This window comes from Pyrus communis, chromosome 17 (assembly GCF_041283825.1).
Source record: "Pyrus communis isolate YQ-2024b chromosome 17, ASM4128382v1, whole genome shotgun sequence".
NCBI classification, from domain to species: domain Eukaryota; kingdom Viridiplantae; phylum Streptophyta; class Magnoliopsida; order Rosales; family Rosaceae; genus Pyrus; species Pyrus communis.
In genome coordinates this window covers 18,604,173-18,624,056 of record NC_142581.1, presented here as the reverse complement: position 1 = coordinate 18,624,056, position 19,884 = coordinate 18,604,173, and the positions used below count along the sequence as shown (strand labels likewise).

Sequence of the window (19,884 nt, the reverse complement as noted above, 5' to 3'; positions counted from 1 at the left end):
GATTCCTGAAATTGAAAATTGATCAATGTAGTCCTTGAAAATAGATGTCGCAAATCAATATGATCCTTCTGCCATAATTCTATAATTTTTTTTTGTTATGTGTTGATGTGGGTTTAATAATTAATTAAAATAAATACCTTTTGGCACAATGGAATTTTTTTTCTTGTAGTAGGGCCTACTTCGAACAGAGATCCCTTCCATAAATTCTTAAAGGCATAAGGTAACCAAGGCCTAAGAGGGGGAGAGGAAGTAGTTTTCAATCAACAATAAACGCACCTTGGGTATAACCTCATTGTCTCATGGAAAACCTCCATGTTCTTTGCATCACCAGATCACCAGGGAAGCGTCAAACAAACTCTCCAAGATTAAGGTTGTGAGGATGTTGATCGCCTAAATGTTAATAGTGATGTCCCAGAAGTCATTGCCAATCGGCCAAGCTGTCACCAAAGGTGATCTCGATCCAAGTTCAATTCGGTAAAGGATGTCGAAGTGTGTAGAGATGGGTTATTGAGATTTTTTTGTTTTTTTCGTTAATCGAATAGAGAGTGAAGGAGGTAGAGAAATGTGGACTGGGATCAGAGGTGATTGCAGGACTAGCTTTTTGGGTTGACAACTTTTTTATTAACTATTAAATTATTAAGCCTATTTGTAATTTTTTTTTAAATTTAATTAGACTTGTATGACTCATTTATGTGTCACGTCAGCACATACAAAATTTTTGACAAAAATTGTGACGGAATGACTACATTGATTTGAGACACTTGCAGAACTATATTGTTCAATTTTTAATTTCAGGGACCATTTTGATGTTGTGGGTAATTTCAAGGACCATTTTGATGTCCCAGGTCAATTTCAAGGACCACTGTAAGAAAAAATGACTTATGGGACCCATTTATATACCACATCAGTATTTAACAGAATTTTTAACAAAATTGTGACGAAATTACCACATTGATTTGCGACATTTATTTTCAAATGCTACATTCATAGATTTTCAATTTCAATGATCATCTTGATGGTAAGGGTCAATTTCAAAGATCATTTGTAAAAAAAACCCTTTCTCATTTTATTTGTGTGTGTATAATTGAATTGACGATACGTCCTTCTAAGATGTCTCTAAACTCAATTTCCCGCATTCATAACACAATGTAAATAACTTTGCTATACGAAGTACATTAAGAAAAATGCGCTCATTTTTGCTGGCTGAATCAAATGTTCAACGTTAATGCATGTTCTTTTTTTCTAGTTGGTAGTTTACATTACTAATTTTGTGGGTGAAATTATTAGGTAGCTGCCTCGAAGTGCAGCGACACGGCATCAATTGACCTGAGAACATATATTTAGGTTTTTTTTTTATTAGCATTCCACGTAATGTTGAATGCATTCTATTTAAAATTTAATATTAAGTGGCTTATGTAACCTACTATGCAATGACAATTTCGACCTTATGAGGTTTAAAGAAAATAAGAAATTTCTAAATACATCCCAAATTAATTTTAATGTATTATTTATCTTCTGAAACTATCAAAACCCCTCTCACCCTCCACTCCATTGTTAAATAAAATTCTAACTATTGAAACTATAAACGCATTGATTGAGAAAAAAATTTAACGAATAGAATAGGATATCAATATTTTGGAAGCTTCACATGAGGTAAAATTTCATATTTGTCATTGTTTTAATTATTCAATGACATCAATAATTATTTAAGCCTGCTTTTGCTTTCCATACTACCCAATTTCATACGAGGCTAACCAGCAATGCCTTTTCCGTTCTTATTCATTTTCTGGGGTTTACTTTTGCTCTGTTAGGTTCCTCCCAGTTGCTGTTTTTCATCAGAAATCCTTTTTTGTTAGCAAAAGACTTAAGAGACAGAGATAAAGGAGATTGGTTGTGATGACCCAATGAAATTCAAGCTCAACAGACGGATTGTAGACTTCTATTTTTAGAGAATGTTAGGGTTTTAATCCTAAGTCAATTTAATTTATTAAAATTGAAAATAAGTATTATAAGATTTGAAGAACGTGTGGTGTATGTGGAAAATATTAGGTGTATGAAAAAGTGGGGTGTAAGAGTATTATGAGAAGTGTTAATAGAATAAGCCTATATTGACAGTTGTGTATATAATTTATAAAAGCAGAAATGAAATTGGCCACCTACCACCCCATTGGTTGAAATTACAAACTTCATAAAATTAAGAGAGCGGGGGGGGGGGGGGGGGGGGGGGGGGGGGGGGGTGGTGGTTACATATGGGAAAAAAAAGTGTGAAAATGATTTGGACAATTGGCCATCTCAAAAGGCTAATCAATCTTGCTTGAATCATAGGCATTAGGCACCATTTTATAAGGAACTGACCAAGTCCACAAAATATTATTCTGAATTTATATTAATCGATATAATTTTAAATGATTTACGACAAATATTCTTCTTCTTTGTTCTTATCTATCCTAATTAATAATATGCTCGTTATTGTTTATATCTTTTTTCTGAAGTTGTAGTACTTTTCTTAGTTTTCTAATGAATTTCCTAGCAATTGGTTAGCCATTGACTTAGACTTACTCTCTAACGTGTTGAGCTTAAGTCAAACTGAAGGTAAATCAATCTTGCTTGAATCATAGGCATTAGGCACCATTTTATAAGGAACTGACCAAGTCCACAAAATATTATTCTGAATTTATATTAATCGATATAATTTAAATGATTTACGACAAATATTCTTCTTCTTTGTTCTTATCTATCCTAATTAATAATATGCTCGTTATTGTTTATATCTTTTTTCTGAAGTTGTAGTACTTTTCTAATGAATTTCCTAGCAATTGGTTAGCCATTGACTTAGACTTACTCTCTAACGTGTTGAGCTTAAGTCAAACTGAAGGTAAATCAATCTTGCTTGAATCATAGGCATTAGGCACCATTTTATAAGGAACTGACCAAGTCCACAAAATATTATTCTGCATTTATATTAATGATTTACGACAAATATTCTTGTTCTTTGTTCTTATCTATCCTAATTAATAATATGCTCGTTATTGTTTATCACTTTTTTCTGAAGTTGTAGTACTTTTCTAATGAATTTCCTAGCAATTGGTTAGCCATTGACTTAGACTTACTCTCTAACGTGTTGAGCTTAAGTCAAACTGAAGATAAATATGGTTTGGAGTACTCTAAATACGTATATGAGGTTAAGGTGCGTGCGTTTATTTATGTATGTGGACAAAGATTTGTACATGTCTTTATTTTGTTGACACGGAAAGCCACCGGGACAGTATGCATATGTTATATATAGGTTATTCCCACACTAGTAAAAAAAACCTGTTGCGCGACGAAACTTTAAACTTCGTCGCTCAAAGTTTTTACAAAAATAAATAATAATAAAATTATTTTTTTTAAAATCTTTGCACTTCGTAATCCAAATATTTTGTCGCCTAAACCAGTTTATTTTGTTTTTTATTTAATTTATATTATAAAATTTAAAATATACTTATTTTCATAAGTTTTTATTATTTTTTAAAAACTATGCACGACGAATATCAATATTTCGTTGCCTAAACCTTATTTACTTATTTTTAATTTATTTTTATATTTTATATTGTTAAACTAAATTATTTCTTTAATTTTTTATTATTTTCTTTGCACAACGAATACACATTTTGTCACATCCCGGCCCGGGGTCCATCATATCCCAAGCCCGCTCCATCACCGTAACACGATATTGTCCGCTTTGGGCCCCGATCATGCCCTTACGGTTTTGTTTCTGGGAACTCACACGAGAACTTCCCAAGGGGTCACCCATCATGGGTGTGCTCTCGCATGCTACTCGCTTAACTTCGAAGTTCCCATGGAACCCGAAGCAAGTGAGCTCCCAAAAGGCCTCACGCTAGGTAGGGATGGGAATATACATATAAGGATCACTCCCCTGAGCGATATGGGATCTTACAATTGATTGCCTAAACTTTATTTATTTTAATTTATTTATATTTTAAGTTGTAAAATAAAATTATTTTTATTTTTATTATTTTTATAAATTTTGCAAGACGAACTAATATTTCGTCGCATAAAATCCTTAAATTTGGGCGGGAGCGAAAAATTGGATGTAGGAATTTTTTTTAAGACTTTACATGACCAACAATTCGTCTTTGTGTGACCAACACTTCGTCGTGCGAAACTCTAAAAATTTGGGCGGGCGCCAAAAATGGGACGCGGAAATTTAAAAAAAAAAAAATTTATTTAAGACTTTGCTTGACTAATATTTCGTCACGCAAACTCATATCCTTCGTCGCGCAAAGTGATATGGTTTTTAAAACCAAAATAACTCCTCCACTATTTTCTCAATGTCTTTCTCTATTCTCTTACCTCTCCTCTCTCTTTCCCTCCCCCCAAATCCGACCCTCTCTCACACTCACTCCTCACTTAATTTATCTTCTCTCTCTTCACTATCTCTCACTCTCACTCACTCTCTCATCTCTCTCTCACTATCTCCTCTAATTCTCTCACTCACTCCTCCCTCTCATTCTCACCCACTCTCAATCTTGCCAAAAGGTATATTCTCCCCAAATTTTAATTTTTTTTTCATTAATGTGTTTTTGGAGTTAATTTTGAGTTTGGTGCGGGGTTTAGGGTTGAGTATAGGGTGAAGGGTGGAGTTTGGGGTCGAATTTGGGGTGTACCTGACACACCCCGACCGAGATCGGAGCGTGCTGGCCGTCACACAAAGGTGACGTAGCCATGTGCACGTGTGGAAGCTAATGAAGTAGTAATATAAAAGTACGAATAATTCAAAACTAGCATACAAGGTACTAATATAAGTGCTAGTAAGTGATATACAAAATCAGAGTAGGTCTAAAGCAGTCCAAACAAAAGACGATAACAGTAGTACGCCCGAAGGCGACCCTACAAAGTGGAGTGTCTGTCAGAACGCCGAAAAGCTCTCAAGGGAAACCACCGCAACGGCTAAGCAACTAGAACCTGGAGGGGCGCAAAACAAAAGCGTGAGTGGGCAAAAACAAAGCTCTTTGAAAACCATTTAGCAAAATACAATCTAACCCCTCGCCGTAAAACCTGTATACTTCCCAGAAAATAAACATATGTACGTATGTATAAACATGCACAACATGCTCAAGGATATGCCAATCATGCTAAAGATATGCCATGCCAAAGCCTCAATATGAATGTAAGTGCCCAGGTATAAATCATATCAACATCATAACATCTGGCAGCCGGAGTCACCTAACGTGACCTGTACGGCTGCATCTAGAGCTCAAATCTCAACTCTAAAACTGAACCTGCCCACAAGTCGGAACCACTCAAGGTGGTCTGTACGACAGGCCTGGGTGTAACATATATATATACGCTCTAGTGCTACGATCACGTGAAGACTGTGCGACTAATCGCGGGTCACCTACAAGTCGGAACCACCTAATGTGGTCTGTACGACAGGCCTATGCACCTAACTTGGATCCAAGCTGAGCGTGTGGTGCGGGAGGTGAACATCACGTGAAGGACTGTGCCCTACTCTGGGCGGGAGCACTAACATCGGGGGTGCAGGTTATGAGCTCTCTAGGCATCTCAAACCACTACTGAAACATAAACGTGAATGTCACTTACCTGGCACTTACCTGCGCGTCCACAGCACCCAATATGCATATGTATATGTATGCCACTAATAATGCATGCAATGATGCGTAAACGATAATAATAAAGTGCATGGCATAATGTAAATAATCCTTTTTAAACAATTTCTGGGAATATAAATGTATATAGGTATATACGGAAAATAAAAGCCCACTCACTGGTATGTAGAAGGGTCGTAGCCCCCCTGTCTCGCATGTGCACGCTCGTCCTCTGGGTACGTGTCACCTAAATGCGAATCAACTATAAAAACGTTAACTTTAAAGCACATAACCCGTTTCTCGTAATAACTTCTCATACATTGCTCAAAATGGACAAATGAATATACCAACGTGCTCTACACAACCTCAGGATCACAACCATATTTTTAGAATAATTTTTGGACCCCACACGCGCCCCCACGCGCCAGCACAGGCACGGACCTACGCGCCCCCCACGCGCGGCCACGTGCCAGGCACACTGACGGTGTCAACAGACGCCGTCAGGAATATTCCGTTAAACTGACGGAATATTCCGTTAAAACTAACCGGATCCGTTAACGGCGTTAGGAATATTCCGTCAGAATTGACGGAATATTCCGTCGCCTTCTTCATTCGATCGCCGGCGACGTCGCCGGCGCCGGAAACTGGGAAAACCTGCAACTTGGGTTTTCTCGCTCATTTTTCATCCGTTTTTCGTGATTCTTGGACCAAATGAAAGCCCTAGACTAGTAGAACATGTCCCAACAAGTTTTAAGGGCTAAAACTAAGAGATTATACCTGTCCAAAAATTCCAAGCTCGGCCAACTTCGAACCAGGCCTTCCCGACGTCCAAATTCGTCCAACGAGCTACGCCGACGCTCCTGGGAACCTCACCAACACATCTACAAGCTTCAAAAGTCCAAAAACTCAATGTATAAATTTTGCATGAACAGTACTCAATTCGGCCATTGTTGAATCGACGTGAAAACGAAGTATTCCTCACCTGAAAATGGTATGGTTGTGCTCGCCTCGACCTCACGAGTTGAATGGTGTCTTTGGTTTCCACGATCTACTAAGTTTTGGGTGTTTTTGTGTGTTGTCCGTACGTTACAGAGAGAAGAGGAAGGAATGGAGCTCGGGGAACCCACAGAGAGAGAGAGAGACAGTGTGTGTGTGTGGCTCTAAGCTTGCCAACACCACACAAAGTAACGAAAAACAATAATACGAAAACCAACTAGGGGTAAAAGGGTCGTTTCCTAAGCACGTTTCCGATATTTTCGGGACGGGATGTCACAACCTTCCCACCTTAATAGAATTTTGTCCCGAAATTCAAAACAACCAAGTAACAACCCCTAGTGGTCAAAGAACAGACGAGGATACAAATCCCTCATCCGATCTTCTGTCTCCCACGTTGCTTCCTCAACTGAATGATTCCTCCACAAAACCTTCACTAAATTCACTGTCTTGTTCCTCAGAACCTTCTCTTTCCAATCTAGTATCGTCACCGGCTCCTCATCGTACGTCAAATCTGGGTTAATCTCAAGCGGTTGAGGAGGTATCACATGAGATGGATCAGCAACATAGTGTCGGAGCATAGACACGTGAAAGACGTTATGCACTCTAGCCAACTCCGGAGGAAACTCCAACCTGTAAGCTACCTCACCAACTCGCTCTGTGACCGCGTATGGTCCGATGTACCTGGGACTCAACTTCCCCTTCTTTCCGAACCGCACAACACCTCTCCACGGTGAAAGCTTCAGAAATACCCAATCTCCGACCTCATATGCTCTGTCCGTAGCATGCCGATCCGCTAGACTCTTCTGCCTGTCCTGAGCTGCTTTCAGGTTAGACTTGATCACCTGAACGTTCTGAGTAGTCTCCTCAACAATCTCTGGACCTACTAAGACTCTTTCTCCAACCTCTGACCAACACAACGGTGTGCGACAAGCTCTGCCATACAAGGCCTCAAATGGCGCCATGCCAATGCTTGAATGAAAACTGTTGTTGTAAGCAAATTCCATCAAATCTAACCGCTGGTGCCAAGCGTCACCAAACTGCAACACCGAAGCTCGCACCATATCCTCCAAGGTCTGAATAGTTCTCTCTGACTGCCCGTCGGTCTGTGGATGATATGCCGTACTATAAAGTAATCTCGTGCCCAAAGCTTCCTGGAAAGCTACCCAAAACTTCGATGTAAATCGTGGATCTCGATCCGAAATAATACTCACAGGGACACCGTGGTACTTCACAACCTTCGAGATGAACAACTCCGCTAAACGGCTCAAAGAATACTTCTCTCTCACTGGAATAAAATGAGCCGACTTAGTGAGTCGATCAACGATCACCCAAATGCCGTCAAAGCCATTATGTGTACGTGGGAGCTTGTACACAAAATCCATGGTGATATTTTCCCATTTCCATTCGGGAACGGGAAGCGGCTGCAACAACCCAAACGGCTTCTTCCTCTCTGCTTTAACTTGCTGACAAACAGCACATCTGCTCACATACTCGGCTATCTCCCTCTTCATACCCGGCCAATAATAAAATGGTCGAATGGTATGATACATTTTCGTAGCTCCTGGATGCATAGCGTAAGCCGAGATATGTGCTTCGTCGAGAATTTCTTTCTTCAACTCCACACTCTTAGGCACGAACATTCTACCTTCTAGCATCAACATGCCATCCGAATCACGAACTCTGAGGTCTCGCCTCTTTCCTTGATCTCGAGCTTGAATAAGTTCTTGAGTCTCCTGATCAGCTACTTGGGCTTCAAGCACCCGATCAACAAGTATCGGCCTAACTTGGAAATTAGCAAGTAATGCCACATCTCGATCTTCGGCTTCTAGCCTTACTCCCGTAGTACGCAAGTCCACCAAAAGAGGAACACGACTAGCGTACAACGCGTTAATACGGCCCTGTGACTTCCTGCTAAGTGCATCAGCCACTACGTTCGCACGACCAGGATGATAATCAATCGTGCAATCGTAATCGCTGAGCAACTCCAACCACCTCCGCTGACGAAGATTAAGTTCTTTCTGAGTAAAGAGATACTGGAGACTCTTGTGATCTGTAAAGATCCTGCACTTTTCCCCGTAAAGATAGTGTCTCCACAACTTCAACGCAAAGATGATAGCAGCCAACTCCAAATCATGTGTAGGGTAATTCATCTCATGGGGTTTCAACTGCCGCGAAGCATAAGCAATCACCCTACCATGCTGCATCAATACACATCCCAGACCATTCAAGGAAGCATCGCTATAAACCTCGAAATCACCGCTATCGTCTTGGAGTGCCAAAACAGGTGCATGAGTGAGACAATGCTTCAACCGCTGGAAACTCTGCTCACACCTATCATCCCACTCAAATTTAACATCCTTCCTCGTTAACCTCGTCAACGGGAAGGCAATCACCGAAAAATCCTTAACGAATCTCCGATAATACCCTGCCAAACCAAGGAAACTTCTCACCTCGGTGACGGTTCGCGGCTGCTCCCAACTCTCCACAGCTGCAACCTTCTGAGGGTCAACCAAAATACCCTGAGCAGAAATGACGTGCCCCAAGAACGCAACTTGGTCTAACCAGAACTGGCACTTGCTAAACTTAGCATATAACTGGTGTTCCCTCAACCTTTTCAACACCAAAGTAAGATGTCGAACATGCTCCGCTTTCGACTTAGAATACACCAAAATATCGTCAATGAAGACAATGACAAATCTATCCAAGTAAGGCTGGAATACTCGGTTCATCAAATCCATAATGGCATAACCAGAAACTCGTAATGACCATAACGAGTCCTGAACGCCGTCTTAGGGACATCATCCCTACTGATCTTCAGCTGATAGTAACCAGACCTCAAGTCTATCTTAGAGAACACACAAGCACCTCTCAGCTGATCGAACAAATCATCGATACGAGGCAATGGATAACGGTTTTTAATCGTCACCCGATTGAGTTGCCTGTAGTCGATGCACAGCCTCAAAGTTCCATCCTTCTTCCTCACAAACAACACTAGAGCGCCCCAAGGCGAAGTACTAGGTTGGATAAATCCCTTATCCACTAACTCTTGCAGCTGAACTTTCAATTCTCTTAACTCCGCGGGAGCCATACGATAAGGAGTTAAAGAAATGGGATTGGTACCTGGAAGTAATTCAATAGTGAACTCTACGTCTTGATCTGGGGGTAAACCAGGTAAATCCTCGGGAAAAACATCAGGGAAGTGTCTGACCACTCTCACATCCTCCATTCTGCTAGTAACAGTCTCTTCTAGCACCACATGAGCCAGATACCCCTAACAACCCTTAGTTAACAACTTCTTCACTCGCAGCGCCGAAATAACGCCATGTCTCACTCCACTCTGCTCACCCACGAAAGTAACCACAGGTAGTCCAGGTCGGTGAAACGTAACTACTTTCCCGTAACAGTCAATGTTGGCACGATAGAAGTGCAACCAGTCCGTGCCCAGAATCACATCAAAGTCCACAATATCTAACGGGATAAGATCGGCTGACAAAGCAACTCCCTCTACGATCACTGGACATCCTGGGTACACACAATCTATGACACAACTCTCTCCTCTAGGCATAACAACCTCTAAATCATACCCTAGAGGTGTGGGGCGAGGTTGCGTCACTTGAGCAAACGTATGAGAAATTACGGAATGTGTAGCTCCACAATCAATTAAGACTCTAGCAAAACAACCAAGAATGTTCAACGTACCCATAATCAAGTCTGGGTTGTTCTGAGCGTCCTGCAGAGAAATATTGTGAAGACGCCCCTGTCCCTGCTGACGCCCGCCGCGGCCTCTGCTCGCCTGAACGCCGCGTCCCTGAGCACCACGCCCCTGACTGGGCTGGCCCGACTGTCTCGAAGACCCTGCACTACTAGTGGCAATCTCCCCCTGCTGATACTGTCCTCCCTGATACCACTGTGAACCACCCGCTGGAGCTGGAGGATACGGCATATAGCCGCCCGAATACTGGGGATAGCCACCCTGGGAATAGGGATCCTGGGGATACTGATACTGCCCCGGAGCATAAGGGACAGCATCGCCCTGATAGTGGTAAGCACCACCTCGACCCGTCTGGCCGTAGCTATTAGGACCCTGGATCTGCTGGAGTGGTGCAGGTGGTGGCATAAAGGTCTGCTGTGGTTTCTGCTGCTGCTGACCCTGGGGACAATTCGCCGCTCTATGTCCCACATGTCCACATGTGAAGCAACCGTTGCTACCACGTCTACACTCGCCGAAGTGCCGGTTGTTACACCTACGACAAACTGGGGCTCTGCCTCGCCCACCATCGCCCTGCCTCTGGCCTCTAGCACCACCTGAAAATCTACCTCCACGACCCTGTCCAGTGGCACTGAAGCCACCACTCGAAGAACTAGAACTAGCTCCACCTCTCTTGAAGTTCTGAGTCTGACGGGGCCCGAGCGATGCCTGACCTTTTCCTTTGTCATCTTTCTTCTGGTTGCTGTCCTTCTCTTCATCAGTATCGCTCGACATATTCTCCGAATCCTCGATCCTCAGCAGTATCTCATAAAAGTCCCGGTAAGTCTCGCTGTGGACAGTAGACGCCATAGAACGCCACTTCTTCCTGGTGCCCAGACGGAAAAGACGGAGCATCTCCGCCAGATTACCGGCGACATCAGGGTGATAACGGGACAAGTCCGTAAACTTACGGTAGTACTCATTCGCTGACATCTTCCGCTGTTTCAGTTCGGAAAACTCCTGTTTCTTACGGTCAATATACTGAGGGGGCACATACCTTCTCCTAAACAACCCCGTAAAAACATTCCAATCAATCCTCTGATCCGGAGTCAACCTACGAAGCTCCTGCTCCCACCAAGCTGCCGACTCCGTATCTAGAAACCAAGCGGTCGTCTCGACCCACCTCTCCATAGGCAAGTTCCCCTGATTATGCAGCACCCGGAAAGTCTTCTCTATGTGTTCTAGCCAGCGCTCTGCGCTCTCGGGTCCCTCACTGCCCTTAAACTTATCCAGCTTCAAATTGTACATAGTCTCCAGAGGAGTCATCTGGGGAGGGCGCATCACTGCCTGAAGGGCTGTAGCAAAAGCTTCCCCCAACTGAGTAATATCGAGGAAACTAGGCTCAGAAGAGCGACGAGGTTCCCGACGAGGCGGCATAGTTTTGACAGAAGACACCAAAATTATTAGAATACTCACAAGGACACAGGACTGTCAAACCTAGGCTCTGATACCAAACTGACACACCCCGACTGAGATCGGAGCGTGCTGGCCGTCACACAAAGGTGACGTAGCCATGTGCACGTGCGGAAGCTAATGAAGTAGTAATATAAAAGTACGAATAATTCAAAACTAGCATACAAGGTACTAATATAAGTGCTAGTAAGTGATATACAAAATCAGAGCAGGTCTAAAGCAGTCCAAACAAAAGACGATAACAGTAGTACGCCCGAAGGCGACCCTACAAAGTGGAGTGTCTGTCAGAACGCCGAAAAGCTCTCAAGGGAAACCACCGCAACGGCTAAGCAACTAAAACCTGGAGGGGCGCAAAACAAAAGCGTGAGTGGGCAAAAACAAAGCTCTTTGAAAACCATTTAGCAAAATACAATCTAACCCCTCGCCGTAAAACCTGTATACTTCCCAGAAAATAAACATATGTACGTATGTATAAACATGCACAACATGCTCAAGGATATGCCAATCATGCTAAAGATATGCCATGCCAAAGCCTCAATATGAATGTAAGTGCCCAGGTATAAATCATATCAACATCATAACATATGGCAGCCGGAGTCACCTAACGTGACCTGTACGGCTGCATCTAGAGCTCAAATCTCAACTCTAAAACTGAACCTGCCCACAAGTCGGAACCACTCAAGGTGGTCTGTACGACAGGCCTGGGTGTAACATATATATATACGCTCTAGTGCTACGATCACGTGAAGACTGTGCGATTAATCGCGGGTCACCTACAAGTCGGAACCACCTAATGTGGTTTGTACGACAGACCTATGCACCTAACTTGGATCCAAGCTGAGCGTGTGGTGCGGGAGGTGAACATCACGTGAAGGACTGTGCCCTACTCTGGGCGGGAGCACTAACATCGGGGGTGCAGGTTATGAGCTCTCTAGGCATCTCAAACCACTACTGAAACATAAACGTGAATGTCACTTACCTGGCACTTACCTGCGCGAGACTAGTAGAACATGTCCCAACAAGTTTTAAGGGCTAAAACTAAGAGATTATACCTGTCCAAAAACTCCAAGCTCGGCCAACTTCGAACCAGGCCTTCCCGACGTCCAAATTCGTCCAACAAGCTACTCCGACGCTCCTGGGAACCTCACCAACACATCTACAAGCTTCAAAAGTCCAAAAACTCAATGTATAAATTTTGCATGAACAGTACTCAATTCGGCCATTGTTGAATCGACGTGAAAACGAAGTATTCCTCACCTGAAAATGGTATGGTTGTGCTCGCCTCGACCTCACGAGTTGAATGGTGTCTTTGGTTTCCACGATCTACTAAGTTTTGGGTGTTTTTGTGTGTTGTCCGTACGTCACAGAGAGAAGAGGAAGGAATGGAGCTCGGGGAACCCACAGAGAGAGAGAGAGACAGTGTGTGTGTGTGGCTCTAAGCTTGCCAACACCACACAAAGTAACCAAAAACAATAATACGAAAACCAACTAGGGGTAAAAGGGTCGTTTCCTAAGCACGTTTCCGATATTTTCGGGACGGGATGTCACAGTACCAATTTTAGGGGAGATTATGTCAATTTTTTGGTATTATTTTATGTTGTTTTTTGGTTATTTGACCATGTTTTTTTTTTTTTTTTTTTTTTTTTTTTGTAGGGAATGGTCGAGACTTTGACGACTAAAGTTGAGGATTAGGATGCTATCGAACCATATCGCCTACCCCCCCCCCCCCCCCCAAAATTAGCACCACCATAATAGACTTGTATTAGGATTTTATTATTGTACTTTGTTAATTTATGTGTACATTTTGAATATAATATATATATTGGATAATTCGATCACTATTTTTCATATGTAATTTTACTTTGAATATGTCAATTTAAATTAAAGTAATTAAAAAAATAAAAAATCATACAATTAAATTAAATTAAAAATGTAAAAATTCGAAAAATCTTGTGCCACCAAATATTTCGTCACGCAAACAATTAATATAATTAAATTAATACTAGCATTTGCCTACATATTTTGTATGTATGAATACCTTTTTTTAGAAAATGAGAATGAGAGAGGGGGAGAGAGAACGTGGAGGGAATGAGAAGTTTTTGTTTTTGGTTTTTACTTTTTTATTTATTTTTTATTTTTTATATTTATTTTTAATATTGGAGGTATTTCAACATCACATGTAGGTGAGGTTTCAATAAAAAACAGTAAAATTTGGACCTATGAAATTACATTATTGCCCATCATTTTTTTTTGTGTGATAGAAGACTAAGTAGTCTTTTCATCCTGTTTTGGTTGACAAAGAGAGTTTTATTAATTAATAGAGATAAGAGAAATAATTAAAAATAAAAAATAAAGTCAAAAACCTTGCGTGACAAAATATTTCGTCGCGTAAAATATTAAATTAATTTAATTTAATTAAAAAATTAAAAAACAAAAATCTTTGCCCAATGAAGTATATTGTCGCGCAAAGTAGCTTTGCGTGACGAAGATTAATTTTCATTGCACAAACCCTCTCTTCACAAGCTTTGTGTGACAAACCATGCGCGCCCAAAATTTCGTTGCGTAAGGTTTTGCGTGGCGAACTTGTACTTTGCGCAACAAACTTATTTCGTCGTGCAAAGTGTTTTTTGTAGTAAGGTCATCAAGAAGGTGTGCTGGTAAATACCACATGATACATAAATTTTAGGGAACTTTAACGAAAAGCTCCCGATACTGTTTACTTTAACGAAAAACCACATTTTTACAAAAAAAAGTCAATTCTTGTACTATTCACTTTACCCTTTATTTTATCCTTATCGTTAAAACTCAAAGTTTTCAAACTCTTTTCATTAGTTTTCCTTAAATTTTATGAGTTATTTTGCTATGATTGGATAACAAAAAAATAAAAAAAAAGAACAAAAACTTGTATGAATTGTTAATGACTTCAAAAAAAGTCATGTAGGAAAAATTATTCTTTGAATAGTACAAGGTAACTTTTTAGAGTGAGAATTACTACTTAGGACTTACGCAAACTTGAACTTTTTAATTGTGATATACAGCAAGTGAACATTTATTTAAGTGTGTCCTCGTTCATTTGTATGGTTAAGTAACGTCAAAGTCAAGATAAAGCCAGATAGATGACTTGCACGCAAGTGTGCATAAATGAAGGGATGTGCTGATCACGACAGGAGCATTGAATTGGAACGGGATCTGGATCCCTTCCACCAAATCCTTCCCATCAATTAATCGGGATCCTTGAAATTTAATCAAACGGCTAAAGTTATTATAACTTTTTAAGTGGGTCCCTATTTTTAGCCATTTGATCAAATTTCAAGGATCCAGATTAGTTGATGGGGATGATTTGGTGGAAGGGATCCGGAGAGGATCCCTTTCCCATTGAATTTACCAGTTCTGAGTACGTACCAATTAGGGTTAGAGAAAGAAAATAGACTAAGTCTCTAATTGTTAATATATTTCTCATTTGACTGCTTTGGCAGTATATATATGAACTACAAGTTGATTTCCATGGAAATTCTCCACATGCAAAAATTCTTTTTACAAACACAAACAAATTTGACTAAGTATCCAATAATATCTCTTTTTTTTCTTTTTTTTACAATAATTCTACTACTTTGGCAATATATATTGCAAGACTATTCATGGAGAACATGCTTGAAGATCAACTTAGAGAGAAATGGGAATGTTGAAAAACCTTCGATTTGTATTCGTTTGCTGTTTTTCTATTATACTTCTAGTTCATGCACAAGATGATCAATCAGGTAAAACATTTGATCATCTAAAACTTGAAAATTTTGTTCATAACTGTCCACCAGTCTTGTTGCTAACTTACCGTCTCCGAACACTCAGGTTTCATCAGCTTGGACTGTGGACAGCCATCAAATTCTAGCTACTCTGAGTCAACAACCGGCATTGACTACATTTCAGATGCAACCTTCATAAGCACTGGTGTGAGCAAAAGCGTAGCACCTGCATACAAAGCTACTTATCAGCTACAGGCAGCTTATGTCAGGAGCTTTCCTCTGGGGGTCAAGAACTGTTACAAAGTAAACATCACAAAGAACACCAAGTATTTAATCCGAGCGGCTTTCCTGTATGGTAATTATGACGGCCTAAATAAGCCGCCAAAGTTTGATCTTGTCATCGGAGCTAGTTACTGGGATTCAGTGGCATTTACTGATGCATCTTTAATTACCATCAAAGAAGTTGTTCACTTTCCCACGTTAGACTACATAACTGTGTGTTTACTCAACAAGGGAACCGGAACACCATTCATTTCATCATTGGAATTAAGGCCTTTGAAAAACACTACGTATCTGACTCCAACGGGTTCATTGGCACTTTCCTTTCGATTAGATGTCGGTTCAACAGTTAATCAAGCATACAGGTAAGGTCATTTCAGTAGTACTGGTTTTAATTATATTCTATTTGCTCCGATACTGACAATAAGTAGCACTTTTACTTAATTAAGGTATCCCTATGATGCTTTGGATCGGATTTGGCAATCCTTCAACTTCAATACGTGGACGCAATTAGCTACCTCGCTTACCGTTGTTGATCAAAGTCACAATGATTACCAAGTACCATCTATCGTAATGAGATCTGCCGGCACGCCTCTAGATCCTAGTGATACGATGGACTTCTATTGGAATGCCCCGGATACAAGTACTCAATACTATATCTTCATTCACTTTGCTGAACTCCAGCTGCTTAAAGCGAACCAGTTCAGATCATTCAATATCACGTTGAATGGAGATTATTTGTTTGGACCTTTTGTCCCGGCTTACTTATCCACAATCACTGTGTTTAGCCCCTTTATAGTTTCTCACTTGTTCAAACGGAGAATTCAACTCTCCCACCAATTTTCAACGCCATGGAGATCTACACATTGATAGATTTATCACAATCTGAAACCAATACAGATGATGGTAAATCAATCATTTCAACATCTTCTAGTCAATTTCTTCCACTAAATTCGTGTATTTGCTTTATTAAATTGACTGCTACATGAATATGCCTGTGAAAATACTAGTGTCTGCCATCACAAACATAAAGTCAACATATGGAGTGGACAAAGATTGGCAAGGAGACCCATGTACTCCTGAAGGCTACATGTGGGAAGGTCTAAATTGTACCTTCAACGGTTCCCCCAGAATTATATCCTTGTAAGTTTAAGCAGGTCTTTCTTTTTTTAGAAAGCAACGATTTTTATCGTAACTTCGTTAATTAACAAAATTATCGAACTTTTATTTAGGGACCTGTCCTCGAGTGGATTGACCGGGGAGATAATTTCATATATATCTGACCTTGCCGTGTTACAATCTTTGTAGGTATCACATCATCACAAGCTCAATGGTTCATATATTTCTCATAATGGGTACTAACAGTGTGAATCTTTCTTAACTCAGGGATTTATCAAACAACAGCTTAACTGGATCAATACCTGAATTTCTGTCTAAAATGCCAAACCTGAAAGTCCTGTAAGTACCTTCGATTGGAATAGTTACTCCAAATTCCATGGTTAAGTAGAAAATGAGGTGATCAATAACTTTGCTCTTCCTTTGCAGTAACTTAGAAAGAAACAAGCTCAACGGTTCAGTTCCAGCCGACCTCATTGAAAGATCGAAAAGTGGTTCGCTATCATTGAGGTTTGTTTCTGGCCAAAACCATTTTTCTAGTATATTGCCTTAACATTTCCTTTTCCTCTTCTTTTCATTACAATTTTCATTGCTTTGATAAACGCTGTGATACCGACTGTATATTCATCAACCTTGTCAATGCTAGTGTTGGAGAAAATGCAGACCTATGTGCAGAAAATTCATGCAAAAAAGAGGAGACAAAAAAAAAGAAGAAGAACATAATTGTTCCAATAGTAACAGCAATTGGTGGATTTTTTATTCTTGTGGTACTTGTAGTGTCTATATTCATGTGGCTAAAAAGAGGAAGGAAACAAAAAGGTAAATCCAGAATATATGTTCTGAAGTAAATAGAGCGAACACATGTTCTGATGCTTATGAAACTTTTGATGATCTATTTAAACAGTTGTAACAGCAGTTTCACATCAACCCAACAATCAAGTTGATTCATTGGAGTCCAAAAAACGACAGTTTACATACTTGGACGTCCTGCAGATTACAAACAACTTTCAGACAATTATTGGCAGAGGTGGATTCGGAAAAGTTTACCATGGTTTTGTCGATGATACTCAAGTAGCTGTAAAGATGCTTTCTCCAACATCAGGTCAAGGATACCAACAGTTTCAAGCAGAGGCATGTCCCAAGAACCGATACAGAAACTTTAATGAACTAATTTCTACGAACAAAATTTGACTTTGAATCTTAAATTGCAGGTCAAACTTCTAATCAGAGTTCATCACAGAAACTTGACAAGTCTTGTGAGATACTGCAACGAAGGAACCAACATGGCGCTGATCTATGAATTTATGGCCAACGGAAATTTGGACTCGCATCTTCTAGGTATGGTAGAAACTTGACAATGCAAACACATTAAAGTTTGAAATTTTACCTAGTTTTATTGAAACATTTAACCAATATAAATGGGTTATTTTCAATACTATTGTACAGGTGAGAATAATAATGCAAATGTTTTGACTTGGGAAGGTAGACTCCAAATAGCAACAGATGCAGCACAAGGTTAGCCAGTAAACTTGGGCAAAATCCAAAATTCCAAACTTATTCAACGCTTTCCTATTTTGTTTCCCGTAACAAATTAAAGAGTGAATTTGAAATGTAGGATTGGAGTACCTTCACAATGGTTGCAAGCCACCCATAGTCCACAGAGATGTGAAGACAACAAATATTTTGCTAGCCGAAGATTTCCAAGCAAAATTAGCTGATTTTGGTCTGTCCAGAATTTTCCCAACTGATGGAGGCACTCATATGTCTACTGCTGTAGCTGGAACCCCGGGATACCTTGATCCCGAGTAAGTCTCCATTTCATTTTGTCAATATCGATTTTCATACTCTAGTTTTTTTCTGATTGAAGCCTCCCTTTGTTTTTACGCTTTGATTATTCTCCTTTTTTTCACTCACAAAAAATAAGAGGAGCAAATAGATATGATAAAATGGGCGTGTACACCTTGTATGCACGCTTTCTAAATGGTACACTTGAGTAACATTGGTCTGGATTTGCAGGTACCACACAACAGGTTGGCTCAATGAGAAGAGTGATGTTTATAGCTTCGGAGTTGTTCTGTTGGAGATCATCACTGGCCGCCCTGCGATATCAAAAACACAGGAGAAGGTTCATGTAAATCAATGGGTTAGCTCCATGCTTGCTAGAGGGGATATCAAAACTATTCTAGATCCGAGATTACGTGGAGATTATGAAATCAACTCTGCCTGGAAGGCTGTTGAACTAGCAATGAATTGTGTGTCGAATACATCCAACAAAAGGCCAAACATGAGTGAGGTAGTCAGAGGGCTTAAGGATTGTTTAGAAGTTGAGTTGGCTCGAACGAATGTCAACCGTGTGACTGAATCAACAGATTCAGTTATTTACTCTATGAATGTGACTACGGAACTTAGTCCTTTGGCAAGGTAGTTCTTTGTTCAGAAGATGAATTTCCCAATGCTTTTGTATTTCAATCTTTTTTTGTTTATCTTGTATTGAAGCTTGCAACAACTTAATTGTAAAAAAATCAATTACCAGAGTTTGTATGTGCAACTTGATATAACATCATGAGTTGGCTATCATTTCCTTTTTCAATTAAGAGATGACTTTTATAAACCCTAGAATTTTGCAATTTGGATGAACCAAGTTCTCGCCACTTGATCAAGATTGAATAGTTTTGGAGCAAACTCCGTAATCACGGATAATCTGCGTAGTTACTTTTATCAAACTCGTGAAGATACGTTGATCGATAACTACGAACAGAAAATGGTAAGGCAATCTACAATCCGAAATCTACATTGAGCCTATTTCCCCTGTTAATCTCCTCGAGGACATTCTTGAAAGGTTGCATAATTTTCAGTGCCAAAGTTCAGTAAATTATACCTTCCCACGAGTAAATTTGAGGGGCGCATGGATCTCCTTGCCAGTTTTTTTTTATTTTTTATTTTAGGAGCAAGTCTCTTTCACCACCACCCCCCCCCCCCCCCC

At 40.3% G+C, this 19,884-nt stretch overlaps 2 protein-coding genes across 2 annotated transcripts in view; one reads left to right on the top strand and one right to left on the bottom strand.

Annotated features, from left to right (window-relative positions):
* The window catches only part of LOC148689564 (uncharacterized), a 42,590-nt gene extending 31,220 nt beyond the window's left edge, over nt 1-11,370 (bottom strand). The window contains exon 1 of the mRNA XM_088688502.1: nt 10,057-11,370. Coding sequence (XP_088544628.1) covers nt 10,057-11,286 — 1,230 coding nt within the window. The 5' untranslated portion in view covers nt 11,287-11,370. The remainder of the gene's footprint in view (nt 1-10,056) is intronic.
* A 3,913-nt stretch (nt 11,371-15,283) lies between these two features.
* LOC137708285 (LRR receptor-like serine/threonine-protein kinase IOS1) lies at nt 15,284-19,478 on the top strand. The gene is given in 14 exon segments (XM_068447329.2): nt 15,284-15,524; nt 15,613-16,150; nt 16,235-16,569; nt 16,572-16,691; nt 16,796-16,928; nt 17,018-17,089; nt 17,172-17,243; nt 17,331-17,411; nt 17,548-17,720; nt 17,806-18,032; nt 18,113-18,239; nt 18,348-18,416; nt 18,517-18,706; nt 18,918-19,478. Coding segments are annotated over 14 exon segments (2,631 nt in total). The 5' UTR covers nt 15,284-15,439; the 3' UTR covers nt 19,327-19,478.
* Nucleotides 19,479-19,884: the final 406 nt, after the last annotated feature.